The sequence below is a fragment of the Anser anser genome, assembly GCF_964211835.1.
Source record: "Anser anser genome assembly, chromosome: 1".
NCBI classification, from domain to species: domain Eukaryota; kingdom Metazoa; phylum Chordata; class Aves; order Anseriformes; family Anatidae; genus Anser; species Anser anser.
In genome coordinates this window covers 197615922-197635138 of record NC_139720.1, presented here as the reverse complement: position 1 = coordinate 197635138, position 19217 = coordinate 197615922, and the positions used below count along the sequence as shown (strand labels likewise).

The 19217-nt window shown below is 41.3% G+C and overlaps 1 protein-coding gene across 1 annotated transcript; it reads right to left on the bottom strand.

The window, feature by feature from the left end:
• Positions 1 to 13013: 13013 nt before the first annotated feature.
• On the bottom strand, positions 13014 to 17149 carry MMP7 (matrix metallopeptidase 7). Its single transcript, XM_083810882.1, has 6 exons — positions 16932 to 17149; positions 16183 to 16406; positions 15928 to 16076; positions 14491 to 14616; positions 13782 to 13943; positions 13014 to 13226 (listed from the first exon to the last, which is right to left on the bottom strand). The coding sequence occupies exons 1-6, from the start codon at positions 17049 to 17051 to the stop codon at positions 13204 to 13206; spliced, it is 804 nt and encodes a 267-aa protein (XP_083667008.1). The 5' UTR covers positions 17052 to 17149; the 3' UTR covers positions 13014 to 13203.
• Positions 17150 to 19217: the final 2068 nt, after the last annotated feature.

Sequence of the window (19217 nt, the reverse complement as noted above, 5' to 3'; positions counted from 1 at the left end):
AAGTAGTGCTAAGATACTGCCTAGGACAGCTTCTTAGCAGTCATCTAGATTGCTAACGATATCTAGGCTCTGCAGCATTTTTAACTGAGGTATAAGCAGAAATATTATTATCAGTTATGTAAGTGATTCTAAATTCTAGTACACAGAGGTTTGGGGGAGAGGCGAGAGTATTATTTTATATCATTGCATCTTCTGTAATTATAAAGAGGCTAAACACACAGGACTGAGGGCTGGTTGTATGAGGTAGTGTATAAACAGGATGAAAACATGGTTAACAGCTGAAATATTTTACAACACAAACAGAAGATAAGAGATAACAGCGCAATAAACCTCTCAGGAAGTCTGCATGCAAAGGTTAGGATTAGTGCATAAAGCAATAGGTGTCTGGATCCCTAAGCACTATGGAGTGTTTTGGAAAAACCTCAGCAGAAATAGTTAAGCCAAAATGTGAAGATGGACAATGTAAGAGGTGGTGGAACTTGTGTTGGGCTTTTCTAATGCTTAAAAGTTGTATAGGGAACATGGAAGAAATAGTTGGTCACATTTCTCAGCTTACATACTTAGAGCATGTGCAATGTCCAACATCCAAAGTGTTTCTGTGCTGCAGTCGCCATATTGTGGGATTGAATAGCTCAGTCGAAAGTACTGACCAATATTTATCTGTCTTCTTGAGCACAATTTGCAACCTGAGTTAACTCTGAACAGTTTGAACTAGCTTGATAGTGACGTGATATCAGCATTCTGCTTTGTAGCCATAGCAAACACAAGAGAAGGAAATGATTTCTTCCTTGATTATTCTGGCTTCTTATAAAAACTGGTGTCTTCCTTATTACCATACAATATTCTACTCACTGCTAAATGAAAATTAGATCTTTTACACGGTTTGTAAAATTACGTTAAGGGGAACTCAAAGTGATCAAGTTTTATTTGCAAGATAAAGCACATTTAAAAGAATATTGAGCTGTTATTGGTGCTGTCCCAGCATTTAATTTACATGACTTCTGCACAGATTATCATCTAACCTCTCATTTCCAGGGTGTAAAACCATAAATCTTATAGAAAGATGAAATTCTTATTTCATAAGTACCTAATTCAAAAAATAAGAATGAAGGAAAACATATGGCCAGAGAGAAAAAGTTACACCATTTCTTCACCACATTATGATTCTTTCGCATGTCTTATATCACTCTTTCCATCCATACTCAGAAGCATAAGAAAATATTAAAAGAAGCTTGTTGCAAAAATGTTTCTAGTAATCCCAGTTGATGACAAACCCACTATTCTCACAAACATTTCAACTGTTCATTTTTAAAGCGATGTTCATACTGCATGTTTCCCCAAGTACTAAATAAATACAACAGAATTGGGAGCTTTAAAGAGCTCCCATTAAGAGACTAGGCAGTCTCTTAATGTATTTTGCAATAATTTCCCTTTTCATCCTCAATTGCTACATGTTTTTTTTTCATAAGTGTCATGAGAAAGAAAGGCACCCCTAGTCATAAATGGTATGAAACCTCATTCCATTTGCATGAATTTGCACAATGGAATGTTTCCTGAGTTTGTACCATGTGTTTGTAAATTCAGATATTTTTTCCCCTGATCTTGTGTTCCAGATCTCACAAATTCTTCCTTAAAAGAAGACAAGCAGCTGATAATTTACCTCTCTGTAGTAACCATAGTACATGGATCATTTTGATTCTCTTATCTACAGATCCTCAAAGTCTAAACAGATATATTTTAGATATTTGTGCAATGGCTTAACATCAAATTTTCAGCTCTCCTATAGCTGATTAATTGGCTTCAAAGTGGCAGTTTACTGCCTTTCTTTTTTTACATCATATTGTATACACCTATGTCTGGATCTCAAAGTCAAAGCTCAGTGTGAAATGTCTCCCTGTTGAAATTGTGGCTAAGGAAATAATTGCATGTCACAAAAGACATATAAACTACTGACCTGTAGTTGAAATACATCCATATGCTTTATATGCATAAGTATATTTGTCTAGCTGATAAATATGAATATACACACATGCACATATATTATACACATAAGCATAAATCTTTACATTTTGGAGCCAATCACTGTGGCCAAACCCTTGCACTAAATACTGCTCTGTACAGGATTGCTTTATTTGCCGTCTCTTTATGCTATTGACTGTTCTTGCACTGTCCTTGGTTTGCCCAAGATTTTTTAATGCAGAAGCTGAGCTAGAAAAATTGGGGAATAATAGTTATCAAGTAACTGTTGATGTCAGAGTAACAGTTAAATTCCTAGTGAATTACTTGTGAGGAGTAGTACCTCATCAAGAACGCCACCACAAGACTTTACTGTAGTTGAGAAACAAAAGATACTTAACGTTAGACACTCCAACTTATCTTCAAAATGCTTGCAAAAACATTTAATGGAATAGGCAAATGCTTTTGTCCATGTACTCTATTTTGTAATTCATGCCTGAACTGGGTAGATTGGTGTGCTCTGATGTGTTGAACGCATGTTGTTTCTGCACCACCTCAGCTTTGCTCCTAGAGCTCTCTTCTTAGAGTGCAAAGCTCCATCTAGAGAAAGCCCACAGTAATACCACATATCGTTTTCACCCTGATATGACCTTTAGAGCAGGATGCTGTTGTCCCTACATGTTGGGACACTGATTGTGTAAAGTACTTTACATGGTGCTGGACAATCTGCTCCAGATTGGTGTCTTGAGCAGGGGTTTGGAGCAGATGACCTCCAGAAGTCTCTTCCAACATCAACTGTTTTGTGATTCTGTGACTTACAAGTCTTGGTAGATAACTAGTTGCACATCATCTTCCAGTGTGAGACAGTAACTAAAGCATTTCATATACCCCAATGTATAATGTATAATGTAAAATGTATAATAAATAAGGATGTCTCAGAAAGAAGCAGGCGGGGTTGATAGGGGTTTCCTTTTTTTTTTTTTTTCACCATTTGACATGATAAATAACTACTTGAATATATCCATTTCTGGGGCCTACAACTAAAAAAAAAAATAAAATGGTGTTGAATGGGAGAGGACTCAGCAGACTGAGTAGAAAACTGGAATGTGTTCTAAAGATAGAATTTGTTTTGTTTAGCTCAACAAAGGCAGGCTCTAGAGTGAAGAGAGAAACCATCAACAACATCATGAACCCATGCGAAGGACTAGGGATGCTGGCACCTCACCATAACTCTCCTCTCAGACTGACACTAAGCACTGTAGGATCCAGAGGGGCTGGGGAAGGGTGAACACAACAACAGAGAAAGGATTAATTAGTGAGAATTGTATGTTAATTATTTTGGCTCTATCATTGAGACTTTTTCCATATTAGTATTCTTTATTTTCCTTTTTTCCTCTGTAATATTTAAATCTGTAATAATAGTAATTCTTTGATTAGGCTGCTAAGTTTACAATTCTTGGCTTTGCTGACAAGGTGTTTCCTTTCACCTGTAGCCAGATTTGCACCATTAACAAAACTGGGCAAATTTTAATTGATTCTTCCCTTGGTAGTCAGCAAGGTAGCGAGTCGCCATTTGCCACCAGACCCTCATGCTTAATAGCTCTTAGCCTACACGAATACGGCTGAACCTTCCAAAATCCGTTTATAATTTGAGCCCCCACAGTCAGTAAATATCTTGTGCTAGTGAATTCCACAACTGAGTCATTTGTTATGTAAAAAAAAGTACTTCCTTCTTCACCTAAGATCCCCCTGAACATTTAATTGGCAGTGCTTTACTTGTTGAGTTACCAGAGAAGAAGAGCATCTCACTACACTCAGCATATCAGCTCTGTCAGCTCCCTTCATGTGGCCAAGCTGAAGACCTCTAGTGTGTTCTGTTTTTCTGTTACAGATGGACTTCTGTATTTTCCTGTATCTCTGATCCGCCCTTTGCTTTTCTCTATTCTTCTTGTTCTATTATCTGTGAAGTTTATTTTTAGAGCTGACAGAAAACAGTAACAATTTCCACCCCCAAATAATTTTCCTCTGTCTTTTCCAACAGTGATTATCTGTGGTTCTCTGGCTTGTGATGGTTCCTGCTGTAATAATAATCAAAACAGATAATATTTTCTCTAGTCCTTTGCTAACATTTACTCTTACACATAAATCCAAAACAATTCCATTGACGTCAATAGCACTACTTCAGATTGACATAACTGAAATTGAAAAAATAATTATGATACTATTAAGAACATCCTGTTTGAGGTGGGTTTTATTGAAGATATTATTTTATAAAAACAGAGAAAAAAAGCATCTTCAGATTGGATGAAGTTTCCAGTTAACACTATCAAAGAAAAGCCAAGAGCATGATACTGTGACAGGTCATAGCTCATACTTCTGTGGCTCACCAGCTCTTTCCCATCACATATTTGTGAGCTTTTTACCTGCAGCATTGTTAGTATGCATTGCTAAGGCTGGACTTGGTGCTGCTGATGTCATTAAATTTGTTCTCCAGAGATCTCGTTCCCCTGTTAATACCCAGTATCACTGGACCTCATCTAGAGTATGCAGCAATTAAGCCCCATTATGGAATTAAAAGCTGAAACAACAGGAGCTGTTGTGTGAAGCCAGGCTCCACGCAGGGCTGGGCTGGGAGCTCAGCTGGTTTTCCCTGTGTCGGAGTGCATCACAGGAGGTGGGGTGCCAAGGGCATACCCTCGTCTCTCAGGAACAGCAGTCAGTAAAGACAAACATATTTTTATTATTCATTTGAAGAGGAAAAGGGGCCCTGGATGGATTTGTGTATAAATGAGAAATAAAAGGAGAACTATTCGGGAAGCAACGAGGCAGACTGTCATCAAATAGCCAGATGAAGACAGGGAGGTCTGGTTGGCGAAATAAGCTTGCAAAAGAAGGGTATGAGAGAGCATTTGGGCAGATTGCAAAGAGGCTTGAAAAAACGGGTTGGGTTTAAGGATATATCTTGTAAAGAGGAAACAAAAATAAAAGAGTCAAACATACGGACAGTTGTACTGAGTCCAAAAAAGATCTGTGTAGCTCAGTGTTTCATCTCCCATGAGGACCATCTGGATGAGAATATAATAACAGGACAAGCATACAGTAGTAATGCCCCATGCTGGAGAATACACGGACTACAAGTACAGAGTAAGACAAGTACAGCTGAAGGCAGGTCAGAGAGAAGCTTAGTGCACTCTGATCATAGTGAGAGATCATTTGGGCAGCAGGCCCCCCTTTGCTCCCCTCTTTTCTGCCAAGCGATTGCACTTTCATACTGCTTCAAAAGAAAGGAAGAGGTGAGGAAAAAATCATTCCAGTGTTAACAAAGCCAGGTGTGGGAGCCATCCTTGAGAGGGATGGACTCCAGACAATCATTTATGTGTTAGCATGGCCAAGCGTCCATCCCTGGGAGCAGTGGGCTCCTTAAATTGCTTGTTATCCGCCACAGCTGACAGGATGGAGAGGTGGCTCTTGGTGGAGCCGTAGCAGCAGCACATCCAGTATCATCTTGGTTCAGAAGTGAGGAGGTTGGAAACAATCAGACTGCTAGCTTTTAGTCAAAAGGAATGTGCTTTTAGTCAGTATAACTTCTTAGCCAGACCTCTCGAATCTTAAATATTAATAATTTTACCACCCCACTCAAAAAAATGGTTAGGGCTTAGTAATTTGTGGGTAGGAGTGTTGTATTTACTTATTTACTTATTATTATTATTATTATTATTATTTCCTCCATGAATTTCTTCAGGCAGTATTTGAAACATGTAAAAGGACTCTGATTATAATATAAAGAGAATTCTGAATCTTTTGTCAGCTTCTTCCCTCTCCCCTCATTGGCTCTCATTAATTAGCAGAAGACCACAAATACTGTTTTTTTGTTTGTTTGTTTGTTTTGGGGTGGGGGTACAGACAAATAGAGTAATAATATATATATATATTTAATTCATTCATAGTTATTATTCATAATTTAAAATGAACCCTGATCTGGCTTCAACAAAGAACTGCAAATGCTAAAGACAGTTTCGTTAGCTCAGAGTGAGATTGCATTAAGAAAGTGAATGTACTGAATTCTGTTCACAGCAATAATTTGAAGTGTTTCTCATTAGGGTTTTCAAAGTATCACAGTATCACAGATTTCTAGGTTGGAAGAGACCTCAAGATCATCGAGTCCAACCTCTGACCTAACACTAAGTACTCCACTAAACCATATCGCTAAGCTCTACATCTAAACGTCTTTTAAAGACCTCCAGGGATGGTGACTCCACCACCTCCCTGGGCAGCCTGTTCCAATGCTTAATAACCCTTTCGGTAAAGAAGTACTTCCTAACATCCAACCTAAAACTCCCCTGTCGCAACTTTCGCCCATTCCCCCTCGTCCTGTCACCATGCACATGGGAGAACAGACCAACCCCCACCTCTCTACAGCCTCCTTTAAGGTAACTGTAGAGAGCGATGAGGTCGCCCCTGAGCCTCCTCTTCTCCAGGCTGAACAAGCCCAGCTCCCTCAGCCGCTCCTCGTAAGACTTGTTCTCCAGACCCCTCACCAGCCTCGTCGCCCTTCTCTGGACTCTCTCGAGCACCTCCATGTCCTTCCTGTAGCGAGGGGCCCAAAACTGAACACAGTACTCAAGGTGCGGCCTCACCAGAGCCGAGTACAGGGGCACAATCACTTCCCTAGTCCTGCTGGCCACACTGCTTCTTATACAGGCCAGGATGCTGTTGGCCTTCTTGGCCACCTGGGCACACTGCTGGCTCATATTCAGCCGACTATCAACCAGTACTCCCAGGTCCTTCTCGGCCAGGCAGCTTTCCAGCCACTCATCTCCCAGCCTGTAGCTCTGCTTGGGGTTGTTGCGCCCCAGGTGCAGGACCCGGCACTTGGCCTTGTTGAACTTCATACAGGTGACCTCAGCCCATCGCTCCAGCCTATCCAGATCCTCCTGCAGAGCCTTCCTTCCCTCGAGCAGATCGACACATGTACCTAACTTGGTGTCATCTGCAAACTTACTGAGGGTGCACTGGACGCCCTCATCCAGATCATCGATAAAGATATTAAAGAGGACCGGCCCCAGTACCGAGCCCTGGGGGACTCCACTAGTGACCGGCCTCCAACCAGATTTGACTCCATTCACCACAACTCTCTGGGCCCGGCCATCCAGCCAGTTTCTAACCCAGCGAAGCGTACGCCAGTCCAAGCCCCGAGCAGCCAGTTTCTTGAGGAGAATGTTGTGGGGAACGGTGTCAAAAGCCTTACTGAGGTCAAGGTAAACCACATCCACAGCCTTTCCCTCATCCACCAAGCGCGTCACTTTGTCATAGAAGGAGATCAGGTTCGTCAAGCAGGACCTGCCTTTCATAAACCCATGCTGACTGGGCCTGATCGCCTGCTTGCCCTGCAAGTGCCGCGTGATGACCCTCAAGATAATCTGCTCCATGAGCTTTCCTGGCACTGAGGTCAAACTGACAGGCCTATAGTTCCCCGGGTCTGCCCTGCGGCCCTTCTTATAGATGGGCGTCACATTGGCTAGCCGCCAGTCAACTGGGACCTCCCCCGATAGCCAGGACTGCCGATAAATGATGGAAAGCGGCTCGGCCAGCTCCTCCGCCAGTTCTTTCAGTACCCTCGGGTGCATCCCATCCGGCCCCATCGACTTGCGCACATCCAAGCTCCGTAGCAGTTCGCCAACCATTTCCTCATGGATAGCGAAGGCCACATCCCGCTCCCCATCCCCTTCCACCAGCTCAAGGCACTGGGTGTCCGGAGAACAACCGGTATTGCCGCTGAAGACTGAGGCAAAGGCGGCATTAAGCACCTCAGCCTTTTCCTCATCCTTAGTAACTAGGTTTCCCCCCGCATCCAGTAAAGGATGGAGATTCTCCTTAGTCCTCCGTTTCGCGTTGATATATTTGTAAAAGGATTTTTTGTTATCTTTAACGGCAGTAGCCAGATTGAGCTCCAGATGAGCTTTGGCCTTTCTAATTTTCTCCCTGCACAGCCTCGCTAGATCCTTGTAGTCCTCCTCAGTGGCCCGCCCTTTTTTCCAAAGATTATAAACCCTCTTTTTTCTGCTAAGCACAAGCCGCAACTCTCTGTTGAGCCAGGCCGGTCTTCTTCCACGCCGGCTCGTCTTTGGGCACGTGGGGACGGACCGCTCCTGTGCCATCACGATTTCCTTCTTGAGGAGCGTCCAGCCTTCCTGGACTCCCCTGCCCTTCAGAACCGCCTCCCAAGGGACTCGGCCAACCAGCGTCCTGAGCAGCTCAAAGTCAGCCCTCCGGAAGTCCAATACAGCAGTTTTACTGGTCCCCTTCCTGGCCTCGCCAAGAATAGAGACATGCATGTTTTAAAACATGCAATCTGGCAACTGGTGAAGGAAATTTACCTGGTAAATCAATGTGTGTTTTTTAGTTATGGTTTTACTTGCTGCTTATAAATAACTAACATCTATATATACAAACAGATTTTCTGAGGCAGTCACATTTTCAGGCTACAGTAAGATGATTTACATTATTTTTCTTTTTGAAATGTAGTTTAGCATCAACTATGGCAATGATGTAAAAAAAAATATTTAATAGCAAAAATTTCAGAATGAGTTAAGTAATTAGAAAGCTGTACTGATTGCAGTTACTTTCTAGAACAGGGGCTCGTTCATAAACCAAGCTCTTCTGGTGAACACCCATTACCTTTAAAAAATCAGTTCTCATATCATACACTACTACCTGGTGTAAAATAATTTTATTCCAGACTTGAGAATTTCCTCAAGAATGATGGCCTTTTAGGATGTAAAAGGAGTTGGACCTTATATTATGACACCAGGACTGGATTCTCATGTGTTGAAATCAGACAAGCTCTACTGAATATCACTGTTAATACTGCGTGCAGAAACATCTCACTGAAAAACAAAGCTCTGGGAGCATGTACTGTTCAGGACATGACCTGAACATTTTATTTCTTTAATCTCAGGCATGGAGAACCAGAAAATGAAGAGCTGTAGGCTGCTAGATGAACTTTAGAGCTGGGCTTATTGTTATTTCATGTGTTGGCAAACAATCTTCCTGAAGCTGACAACTTGAACCAAAGGTGTATTTCTTACCTTGAGATATTTCAAATAGTATTCTGCATTTATCTGGGCAATGTCAAAGTGTTCCTTCATTCCTGGTGCACTGTCTTGATATCTTTTATTCCACTAATATGTCTCTTTTTGGTAGGATGTTCTTTAAGAAAATTAATGCATTAAAAGACAAATGAAAGAGTCCCTATGCCTACTATAGTCTCCTTCCTGGCTTTCTTTGTAGAATTAAATGCTTTAGTTCCCAAGATTCCAAAGGAAACGAATTCCAAAAGACACAGTGCCACACATTTCACAGAGAAGGTCTGGATTAAAGACGATTCTTCACTGTGTATCCTTCTAGACTGAAAAAAAGGACTGAGGTCACATTTGAATGTGCATTACCTCAACATAGCCAACCACTGTTACAGTCACCAAAGAGAAGAGGAGACAATGCCAGACGCATTAATTAAATAATACCTAAAAAATATCTGAAAAGAATATGTTATCTAACCTGATAGAGAAGGGAAAAAGCAGTGACTTAAAACTAAAAAAAGGAGATTGATAAATCTCCCTCCCCTCCTTGTTTCCAAATGACAAAGTGATGGCTCAGGAAACTACAAACTTCCTCACTTCATTTGATGTCTTTAGATGTACAAACTATTTAAGACTTCTTAAATAATAAGTATTTAAAATCTGGATAATGAAAAAAGAGCTAGAGCACAGTAGTATTACTGTGCTTTTATTCAAAGGAATAAAATAACTAACTTGTGATATTGTTTCAATTTAAGCTAATCAATTTTGATCTGTATTTATATCTACATGTACAGATGAATTTATATAAGACAATTATACTTAAAACCACTTCTAAAAAGAAAGAAAAATGAAAGGATGGTACAATTAAAATTATCCAAACATACATTTTGTCTTAAACTTTTATTAGAGAGCAGATGCTATTTCTAATGAAGTAGAATCAATAATGTAGTGTGAATTTAAACCATCTTTTTTCCTAGATGTCCTTGTACTTCAATTCTATCACAAGTATATCAACTTTGCTTTCTCAGAATGTCACCCTGTGTTTGAAGAAGTAGACTCAGGATACCTGAATAAGTGCGTAAAGTCCCAATAATAGCTTCTCTAGGGTAGGAACCATGACTTTTTTATAGGAGTAAGGATTATCCTTTATATGTGTGTGGTCAAAGGACTCATCATAAATGTAGACAGTTTTCTTTCCCAAGGCAGACTACATTTGCTGCTCATCATACTATCTGGAACAGCAAAGATGCATTTTAATATCTTTTTATTTAACAGGACCATAATGCAATCTACTCAAGAAAACTGTAAGTCCTACCAACACAAAATACTGTGCAATTACCCACTTCTTCTTATATATAGAAGAGGAGCAAGCAGATGCTATTTAAAAAACAAAATGAACTTAGAAGTCCTCAGGTTTGTAGCAGAGAGATCATGTAAAAACTTACACAGAATGCAATAGAACAAAGTGAAGAAGGAAGAGGCAGCGGCCCCTTGCTAAAATTGCTCTTGTCCCTAATTTTCCTTTTAATTCAGCTGTATCGTAACTGCTATGGGCTTGTGAACAGGTTAGACACCTTCATCAGGGTGTAGTGCAGAGTTTGCCGAGCTGTACCACTAGATGGAGGCAGATATTGCATAGTTGCATCTAGTAAGCAGGACGAGGAGCATACTGAAGGAGAGGTGAGCCAGTGGCAGCTGTTTTCCCCAAAGCAGAGGTCCTGTTATGAGACTGGAAGCACAACAGGAGCGCAGCAAGCGGTAGGACGCTGACCTTTGCCCTCTCTGAAGCAGAAGATCCTGGCTCCTACTATATTCCACATGCTATGGATGTGTTGGATGAGCGTTCCTGCCCCTCAAAGATGCCTCCTTGAAGATATGAGGGTGCTTCTCTCCCACCATGTGCTGGCCCTGTTGCAGGGCAGGCAGCCCATGCACTTACTGGATGTGGTCTTTCAGATGTGTCCCATGGCCAGGATGGTCTTCTGAGGAACACACACACCTCTGGAGGGTTATCCCATTCACCTCAGTTCATACGGAAAGTAACTGCACACTAGAATATTTCTCACCTTCAATATTGTGTGTGGTTCTGGGCTCCACAATATAAAAAAGATGTTAAGGTACTTGAAAGTATCAAGAGGAGGGCAACAAAGCTGGTAAAAGGGCAGGAAGACATGTCCTGCAAGGAGAGTTTGAGGACCCTTGGGTTGTCCAGTCTGGAGAATAAGGCGGCCTCACTGCTCTCAGCAGCCCCCTGAGGAGGGAAGCGCTGAGGGAGGCACCAGTCTCTGCTCCCTGGGACCGATGGCAGGATGTGTGGGAATGGCACAAGGCTGCGCCGGACTGGGCATTGGGAAAAATTTCTGTACCATGAGGGTGGTCAAACACTGGAAGGGGCTTCCTGGAGAGGCGCTTCATGCCAAATGTCTGTCAGTGTTGAAGAGGCATTTGGATAATTCACTCATCAATAGCCTGTAATTTTTGGTTAGCCCTGAAGTGGTCAGGCAGTTGGACTTGATGATCCTTGAAGGTCTCTTCCAACTGAACTATTCTATTCTATTCTTGTTCTGTTCTGTTCTGTTCTATTCTGTCCTGGAATAGGCTGCCCAGGGAAGAGGTTGAGTCACCATCCCTGGAGGTGTTTAAAAGGCATTTAGATGTAGAGCTTAGTGATATGGTTTAGTGGAGAACTTGTTAGTGTTAGGTCAGAGGTTGGACTGGGTGATCTTGGAGGTCTCTTCCAACCTAGATGATTCTGTGATTCTGTGATTCTGTGATTCCGTTCTGTTCCATTCTATTCCATTGTATTCTATTCCATTCCATCTGAGCAGCACTAACAAACAGCTTGAGCTCAACAAAAAGCATGGTGTGTGTCTGTTTTGTGCTATGTTCCCTGTGGGGACCTTGGCCAAGAGAACAGGCTACATTATGTCAACATTGCATCTTTCCAGGAAGCATCAGGTCATCGTCCACTGTCACAGTCATTTATTTATTTTTTATTTTTTTCACTTTTCTCCAAGTGGGAAGACCAGTCTTGTGGCTAAATGTACCTTCTGCTATGCCATCTGATATGCTGCCTTTGGAAGTAGCTACCTGAAAGTAGCTATTTGCTGCCTTTGGAAGTAGTGCCTGGAGTACTGTGTTCACCTCTGGGACCCCCAACACAAGGACACAGAAGTATTGAAACTAGTCCAGAAGAGGTCCATGAAGATGATCAAGGGGCTGCAGCACCTCTCCTACAAAGACAGGTTGAGGGAGTTGGGGTTGCTCAGCCTGGAGAAGAGAAGACTCTAGGGAGACCTTACAGCGGCCTTCCAGTGCTTAACGGGGGCCTACAGAAAAGCTGGGGAGACTCTTTGCCAGAAATTATAGTGATTGGAGAAGGGGAATGGCTTTAAACTAAAAGAGGGTAGGTTTAGATTAGATATAAGAAAGATATTCTTTTCTATGAGGGTGGTGAGGCCCTGGAACAGGTTGCCCAGAGAAGCTGTGGATGCCCCATCCCTGGAGGTGTTCAAGGCCAGGTTGGATGGGGCTTTGAGCATCCTGGTCTGGTGTCCCTGCCCATGGCAGGGTGTTGGAACTGTGTGATCTTTAAGGTCCCTTCGAACCCAAACCACTCTATGATTCTACGAAGTTAGTATTCATATGTCTTCCTCTGTGATGGTGGTGTGTGAGAAGCACTTGGTGCTACTGTGAGAGTATGGAAACCCCGTGTGACCCAGCTTAGTGAGTCCCAGTGGGGCCCAGAGGATGGCTGTTGCTGAAGGCACTGCTTTAGTGTGAAGGACTCCTGTGTGGGAACTGGAAGTGAGGCAGCACCAGGGTTTGTAGCTCCAGCAGTAGATGCACACAGGCCATTTTGGTAGCTGTACCTCTATTCAGAAGGATATTTGCCTGCCTGTCTGTGTATTGCACATGTAGGAGTTATTTAATACACCAGCGAAATGCCAGAAGAAAGAAAAACATTAAACAACGGAGTATACAAGGTGTTTTTTTTTTTTTTTAATTGTCAAGTGAAATTGTATAAAGTATAAACAAATCTATGAAAAGTTCGGAAAAGAAGGTGGCATTCAGAAGTTTACCACTTTAATTAGCCAGAGCATTAAAATGGTTTTGGAATACCAAAACCACCAGACCTGAATTCTTAATTTTTTTTGAAACACTTTCTTCAAGAGTTTGCTGGCTTGCTCCCTGTGGGAAAGAAGCACAAAACATAGAGACCATGTAAGAAACAGACAAGGCAAACAACTATGTTTCATTCCTAGTGTTCCTCTAGCATGCCGTGAGAAAAATGGTGCCTAAAGAAAATTAACTCTGGCAAAGTTTATCACATGTATCCCATGGGGTCAATTCTAGTTAAGCCCCACTATTACTGCTGGGTAGTTTCTGCCTTAACTAAACTGTCCCATTGACTTGGTAAGTGGGACAGTAGCTCTTGTTTTCCTAGGGAACAATATATTACTTAGCATGTGACCCCACTTGCTGAAACAGCTCATTCCCTCAGATGTGTTTGGCTGTGCACAGGTGGTGTGCCAGGCTGCTGCACTGCTGCTCCGTCAGCTCTTGGTTGCAATGGGGGCATGTTACAGAGGACACATACTGGATGGAGGGTACAGGAATGTGTTTTTCCCAGGTTACTCCTCTTCTTTCTTTTTGGTATTATGAGGAAGCCCTTGCAATCAGGGAGAGCAGTGAAACCTATATACCAGTAGGTTTTATCTTGAAAATCAAATCTTATGAATTTACCGTATAATTTCTGAATTCCTTGCCTATCGTCCTTTGAAAGTGTGAAGGTTTCTGGGTTCACATATGAATAGAGAGGGTACATCAGAGCTCCACGGACATTTGAATGGCCGAGTCCCAAAGAATGGCCAAATTCGTGAGCAGCAACAAGGAACAAATTAACTTCTGCACCATAAAAACACAGAAAAGTAAGTTAAGTTAGGACATTTTTTTTCAGCATACAAAGAGTTAAGCAGTGAGAGAATTTATGTCTTTCCTTGGTTTGTCCTTGGAAGGAAACATTGGAGTGTTGATCACTTATTAATCATTTACTACTGAACTTTCTCGTTTAACTCTAATATTTTAATCAAAATATTGCTTATTCTTTGCATACACATGTAGACACCCTGAGTCTCTTTCCAACTCTGATTTTAGTCAGCCTTGCTCCTACAAGCAAATCATAGGACCTTTTCATACTTTTTGTAGAAAACAGACAATCATGGTCCTTATTTAGCCTTTGAAAAGTTCTTTAAAATCCATACAGAACAGGCATTATATAGGTGCTTATGATAAGGAAGCAAAAGCACTCAGGTAGTTGAAAAGAAGGAAAGAAATGTTGGTACCAAAATGGTACCAGAGCATGAAGTGTTATGGAAAATATTTCCTATGGCTGTGTTCTTGTGACATATACAATATTTGCCCTTCCCGCTTCATACACAAATGTGGGTTTTACCTTGATTGTACCTTGACCATCTTTCATCATCATCAAAATGAGCATCTCCACCTATCCCTTCTCCAGGTGCAAAGGCATGAGCTAATGTGTTACCTCTTCCGTCAAAAGGATATCCATCACCGTGCTCTATATTTGAAAAGAAAGAAATGTCACCTGATAGCGTCAGCTCTAATTCTAAAATTCAGCAAATTTTAGCATGTTGCTTGTTTCTGCTACTTTTGTTCATTACTATTCCTTGAAAAATAAAAATCCTGTGTTAACAACAAGCTTGTAAAAACAAGGAGCAAGGCTTTAGGAAACACTCTCCAAATTCCTGACTGAAATTCAAGAATTAGACTTGATAATTGAGGTTTCTGAAACAGTTTCAGAGACAGCTGAGCCTTTGCCAGAAACGTTTTTCTGAAGGAGCATTCAGGGATTATTTCAGAATAAAAACTTCATGTCTGACAACATTATAAGCACCTGAATGTTTTTATTGTTGGGCGGTGCTGTGCAACTTTAGTTTTAGACACTCACTTTTACAGATTATAGTGGAAGCCAATGATTTGGGCTAGAATACCATGTAACTGAATATCTGAGTTCTTTTGTCCCCAGCCTTGTTGTAGGCTATATTATCTACTGCTATCATCTGCGACTGATTGAGGGTTTGGGGGAACTCGAATGCCGATTTGTGTCCTTTCCCCCAGACCACATGGACGGACCTTGGGGCAGACCTAATACAGGCAGAGGAGACCCTAGTCCTAGTTCAGGACAAGGTATTAATACCTGTTCCTCTCTTAGTTTGGTTAAGCTGAGTCAATTTAGGTGCCAGGCACAAGTAAAAGGTATGCCTACATTCATGTATTAATATGGATCACGAGCTTCTGAAGTGATACTGCCAGTCATCCCCATTTACCATGCCCTGACTTGCCCCTTTGTGCAGTCTTGGAGTGCACTAGTGGGATTTCCTTCTAGAATAAAATCAACCAGAAGATACTCTTTGGGGCCAAACCTAATGTACCCCAGCTTCCAAAGGTTTGCTCAGTCCAGACAACCAGACTAGAGCTATCCCAAGGTAAAGCTCCCTGATACTGCCTGACTCCAACCTGTGGGTGCTGATTCTTCAGCATCATCTGTTTTGCTCTGCAGACCTATTCCCATTAGTTTGCACTGCTTGTCAAGGCAGACAGAGCCCCAAACATCTCAGTTTAGGTGTCTCAGACTGCAGCTGAACTCTGCCTCCATTTCACAGCTGTAACTCCTAAGGGATTTTCTAATGTTTGCATGGGAGTAAAATTGATTTATGATATATAAAACTGGTGGCATGATAAAGAGATGATAAACTCCATGGAAACTTAATTCCAAACACCTTTTTCTTTCTTAAACTTTTGGCTATAAAAATAGATCCTGCAAGTCAAACCTATGGAGCACTGCATTTTAAAAATGATGTAGTCTCACCACGACGTGCAAATCTAATCACGATGTCTGCATATCCCCAGGGAACTTTTTTGAACTTCAGTGGAGTCACATCACTCCATACCATAAAAGCCCTTCTAATTGCATCATCCACATATTGTTGGGGTAGATCAGGTGTATAATTAACAATCCTGGCAGCAAAAAGAAACAGAAGAATAGCATTTAGTCTGTGAAGGAAGCCTGCCTAGTTAAGCACAAAATAACCCCTTTTGCCATAAAACCTGAAACATCACTAACTTGTAAGTCAAAAGTTTCTTATTCCATCTTGGATTTCCAGGAAATGTTCTGTAATCTGCTATATCAGGGATTCCACATCTGGGTTGTTGCAGTATTTTTTTTGTTTCTGCATTTAATTTTCCAGTTACAGTCAGGTGGAAAAACTTCTGCATTTCTTTAATCCTCTCCTCTAAGCTGAGTTTAGGGGCTCTATCAAGAATTGGAAAGAACTTATTGAGATACTCCTGTAAAAGGAAAAGGAAAACAAACATTAATATTTATATCTGTGATTTTTCAGTAACTGCATTTTACATTTGATTGAATTGTTTCATTGTCCTGCAGTCATGGCTAGTTTTAGATGTATTTTTTTCTTTCCATTTCAATGCAACAAATGACATTTTCTCTGTAGCACAGATTAACATACAAGAAAATAATTTTACTAGCAGCACAACACAGTAAACAAGGAATCCTTTTAAATAAATGCAATTTACTCAGCATTCAAATCCACCAACCTCCAAAATAATATATAAAATATTGTTGAGGTGTTTTAAAATGATGTGTTCCCCTTCATTTAACAGTTGGAATTTGGTCTCTTTTACAAGTTAGGCTTAGGGTGTCTAAGTAAATCAGCAAACCTAAATAGTTTTATGTCACCTCTGCAAAAACTGTTGCAATGTAAGATAAGATAAACAGACAGGAAAGGAATGTAGAAGTTAAGTTAAAAATCAGGTTATTCATAATGCAGTTACATTGTCCCCCTAGTAACATACCTTTACAGCCTCTAAATCAGTGTTGCTCCATAGTTCTGTGTTAAGTTGTATTGGAAAAGCAAAACTCTGAGGTAGGAGGATGGCAGCACAAAGAAGGAGGTATTGCATAGTCCCCAGCATTGGCAATGAGCCTTGCTACAGCAGAAAGTGTTCGACCTTCTGTCTCCCAAGACCACAGCTAAAATGCTTATATAGATCCTGTTAGCTCCATGCAGCAATCATGTACGTGACTCAGTTTTTGGTGGTGTTAATGTAATGGCATCACTATTCCAAGAAGTAAAGGAAGGCACGTTAAACAAATCTTCCCTTTGACTTCCCTGTTGATGTCATGTCACAACCAGCAGCCAACTTTGGCTCTCCCTTTTCATATTATTCTAGCAGAGAAATCACAGGGTCACAGGGAAGTTCACCCTCTGTACCTTCATCAATACAGTTACTGTATAATCACTTCTTACAGTGCCTCTCTCAAAGTTCCTTATACACAAAGACCTTTTGCAACATTTTGGTCAGACAACCTGCCTGTGTTAGTTGATGCAGGGGCAGAGATGGGATGGATGGCAGTGCTATCTCACTTTACAAGAACGTGTAAAAGCCCACAGGAAAAAGAGAGAAGAGCTTACCCTAACAAATACGTAGCCATCTTCTACCTCTGGCTCTACCAGTGCAACCTGATGAAGGTTCATGGAGCACTGGTAGAGAAAACCAGAGGTGAGGAGGGCAGCCACAACCTCCGTCCCCTGAGACCAGCACTGGTCTCAGCTACTTTCCACCAAAGCCCATTGGAAGTGGCAGGTTTTGAGGGCTGGAAACACCAGTCCACAAGCAGGCTTGCGATTTTTTAATCAGGCTGTGTATTTTTGTGGCAGTGCTATCCTTAACCCAAGTGGAAAGGCACATAAATGGGAAAAGACTGTTACTGTTTCTTACAATAGGACAGCTCAAAAGGGAGTAGGTGAACATACATGGAAGAGTTTGTGGGTTACTGGCTTAAGTCCAGTGCACTCCTGACTGATAAGAAAGACTTCGGATTTCAGAGAGAAATGATCTATGCCAAAACACTAATGAATCATGCAGGAGAGAACTACGTTACACAGTAAGGTCTGAAACAGTTGTTAAAGGAATGGGGCTTCTACTTGATATTGGACCAGGGTCTGCGTGGCAGGTGAGACGAGGATGTGTTTAAGCTCCATGAGTCTTGTGCGTGGTACTGATTATTTCCTCACATACTTGAGTGGAATTTGAAGGCCTCAAAAGGCATTCCAGCTGACTATTGAACATCTACTTTGTGTCTTTAACTGAGCCATGGACAAAGCTGAAAAGGAGAGTGTAAGTGCAAGAGTTTGCTGAGAAAGGACAGACTTTATGCTCCATTTTATCTTCTGATGGATATCTGTCAACTCCCCCCCCCCTTTTTTTTTTCTTCAGGAGAGAGGTTTTAAGTGAATGTGGGGCTTGAATTGAAACAAAAATCATTCCATGAGAATAAACTCATTTTATTTGGGCTCAAAACCATTGGGAATCAATCTAATTCTGGTAGGAAGATCAATATTAAAAGGAATTGAATGCTAATTTAAAGACTTTTCCGTGTGAATTTTGCACACTTTATATTTTTGCCTTGGTTTTGAATGACAAACTGTTGTGGGTCAGGAAAAACTAATTTACTGTCCAAATGACATAGTCACATCATTTGCATTCAGCAGAGAACCTGTGCCTATGCCAGAGTAGAAGAGATTTAAGGAAGTCAGAAGAAACACTGTTAGAGACATTTAATAATTAATAGGAATAACTGTAGCCACACATTGAAAATAAAAGTGTTTGTATATATATGACGTAAAGATCTATTAAGGAGGCTCACAAGATTGCCACAGAATTTTTTACACTGTGATATTTTATGAGGTGAGTAATTCTGCTGTGAACAAGGATACTTCATGAAATGATGTCCTATGAGGAACCCATTGATGGGCACCAGTCTCTGTGGTCTAGGAAAAAAAATATATATAAAAATCAAGACCTGAGCCTCCTTTGGACATGAGCAGTTTTGTGCCCTGCAGTGGGATGAAAAAGTGAAGTAGAACTGAATGATTCAGTGGTGAATGATCATTGTCTCCTGGTCATTTGACTTGGACAGAAGGCTCAGCTGGACTCTGGCCAACCTGAATGCAGCAAACAGTGGAGTTAGTGCAGGTCAAGAGTTGCTAAATTGTCTTTGTGAATGCATTGGGTCTGTCTGGGATGGAGTTAACTTTCTTTGTAGCAGCCTGTATGGTACAGTGTTTGGATTTGTGG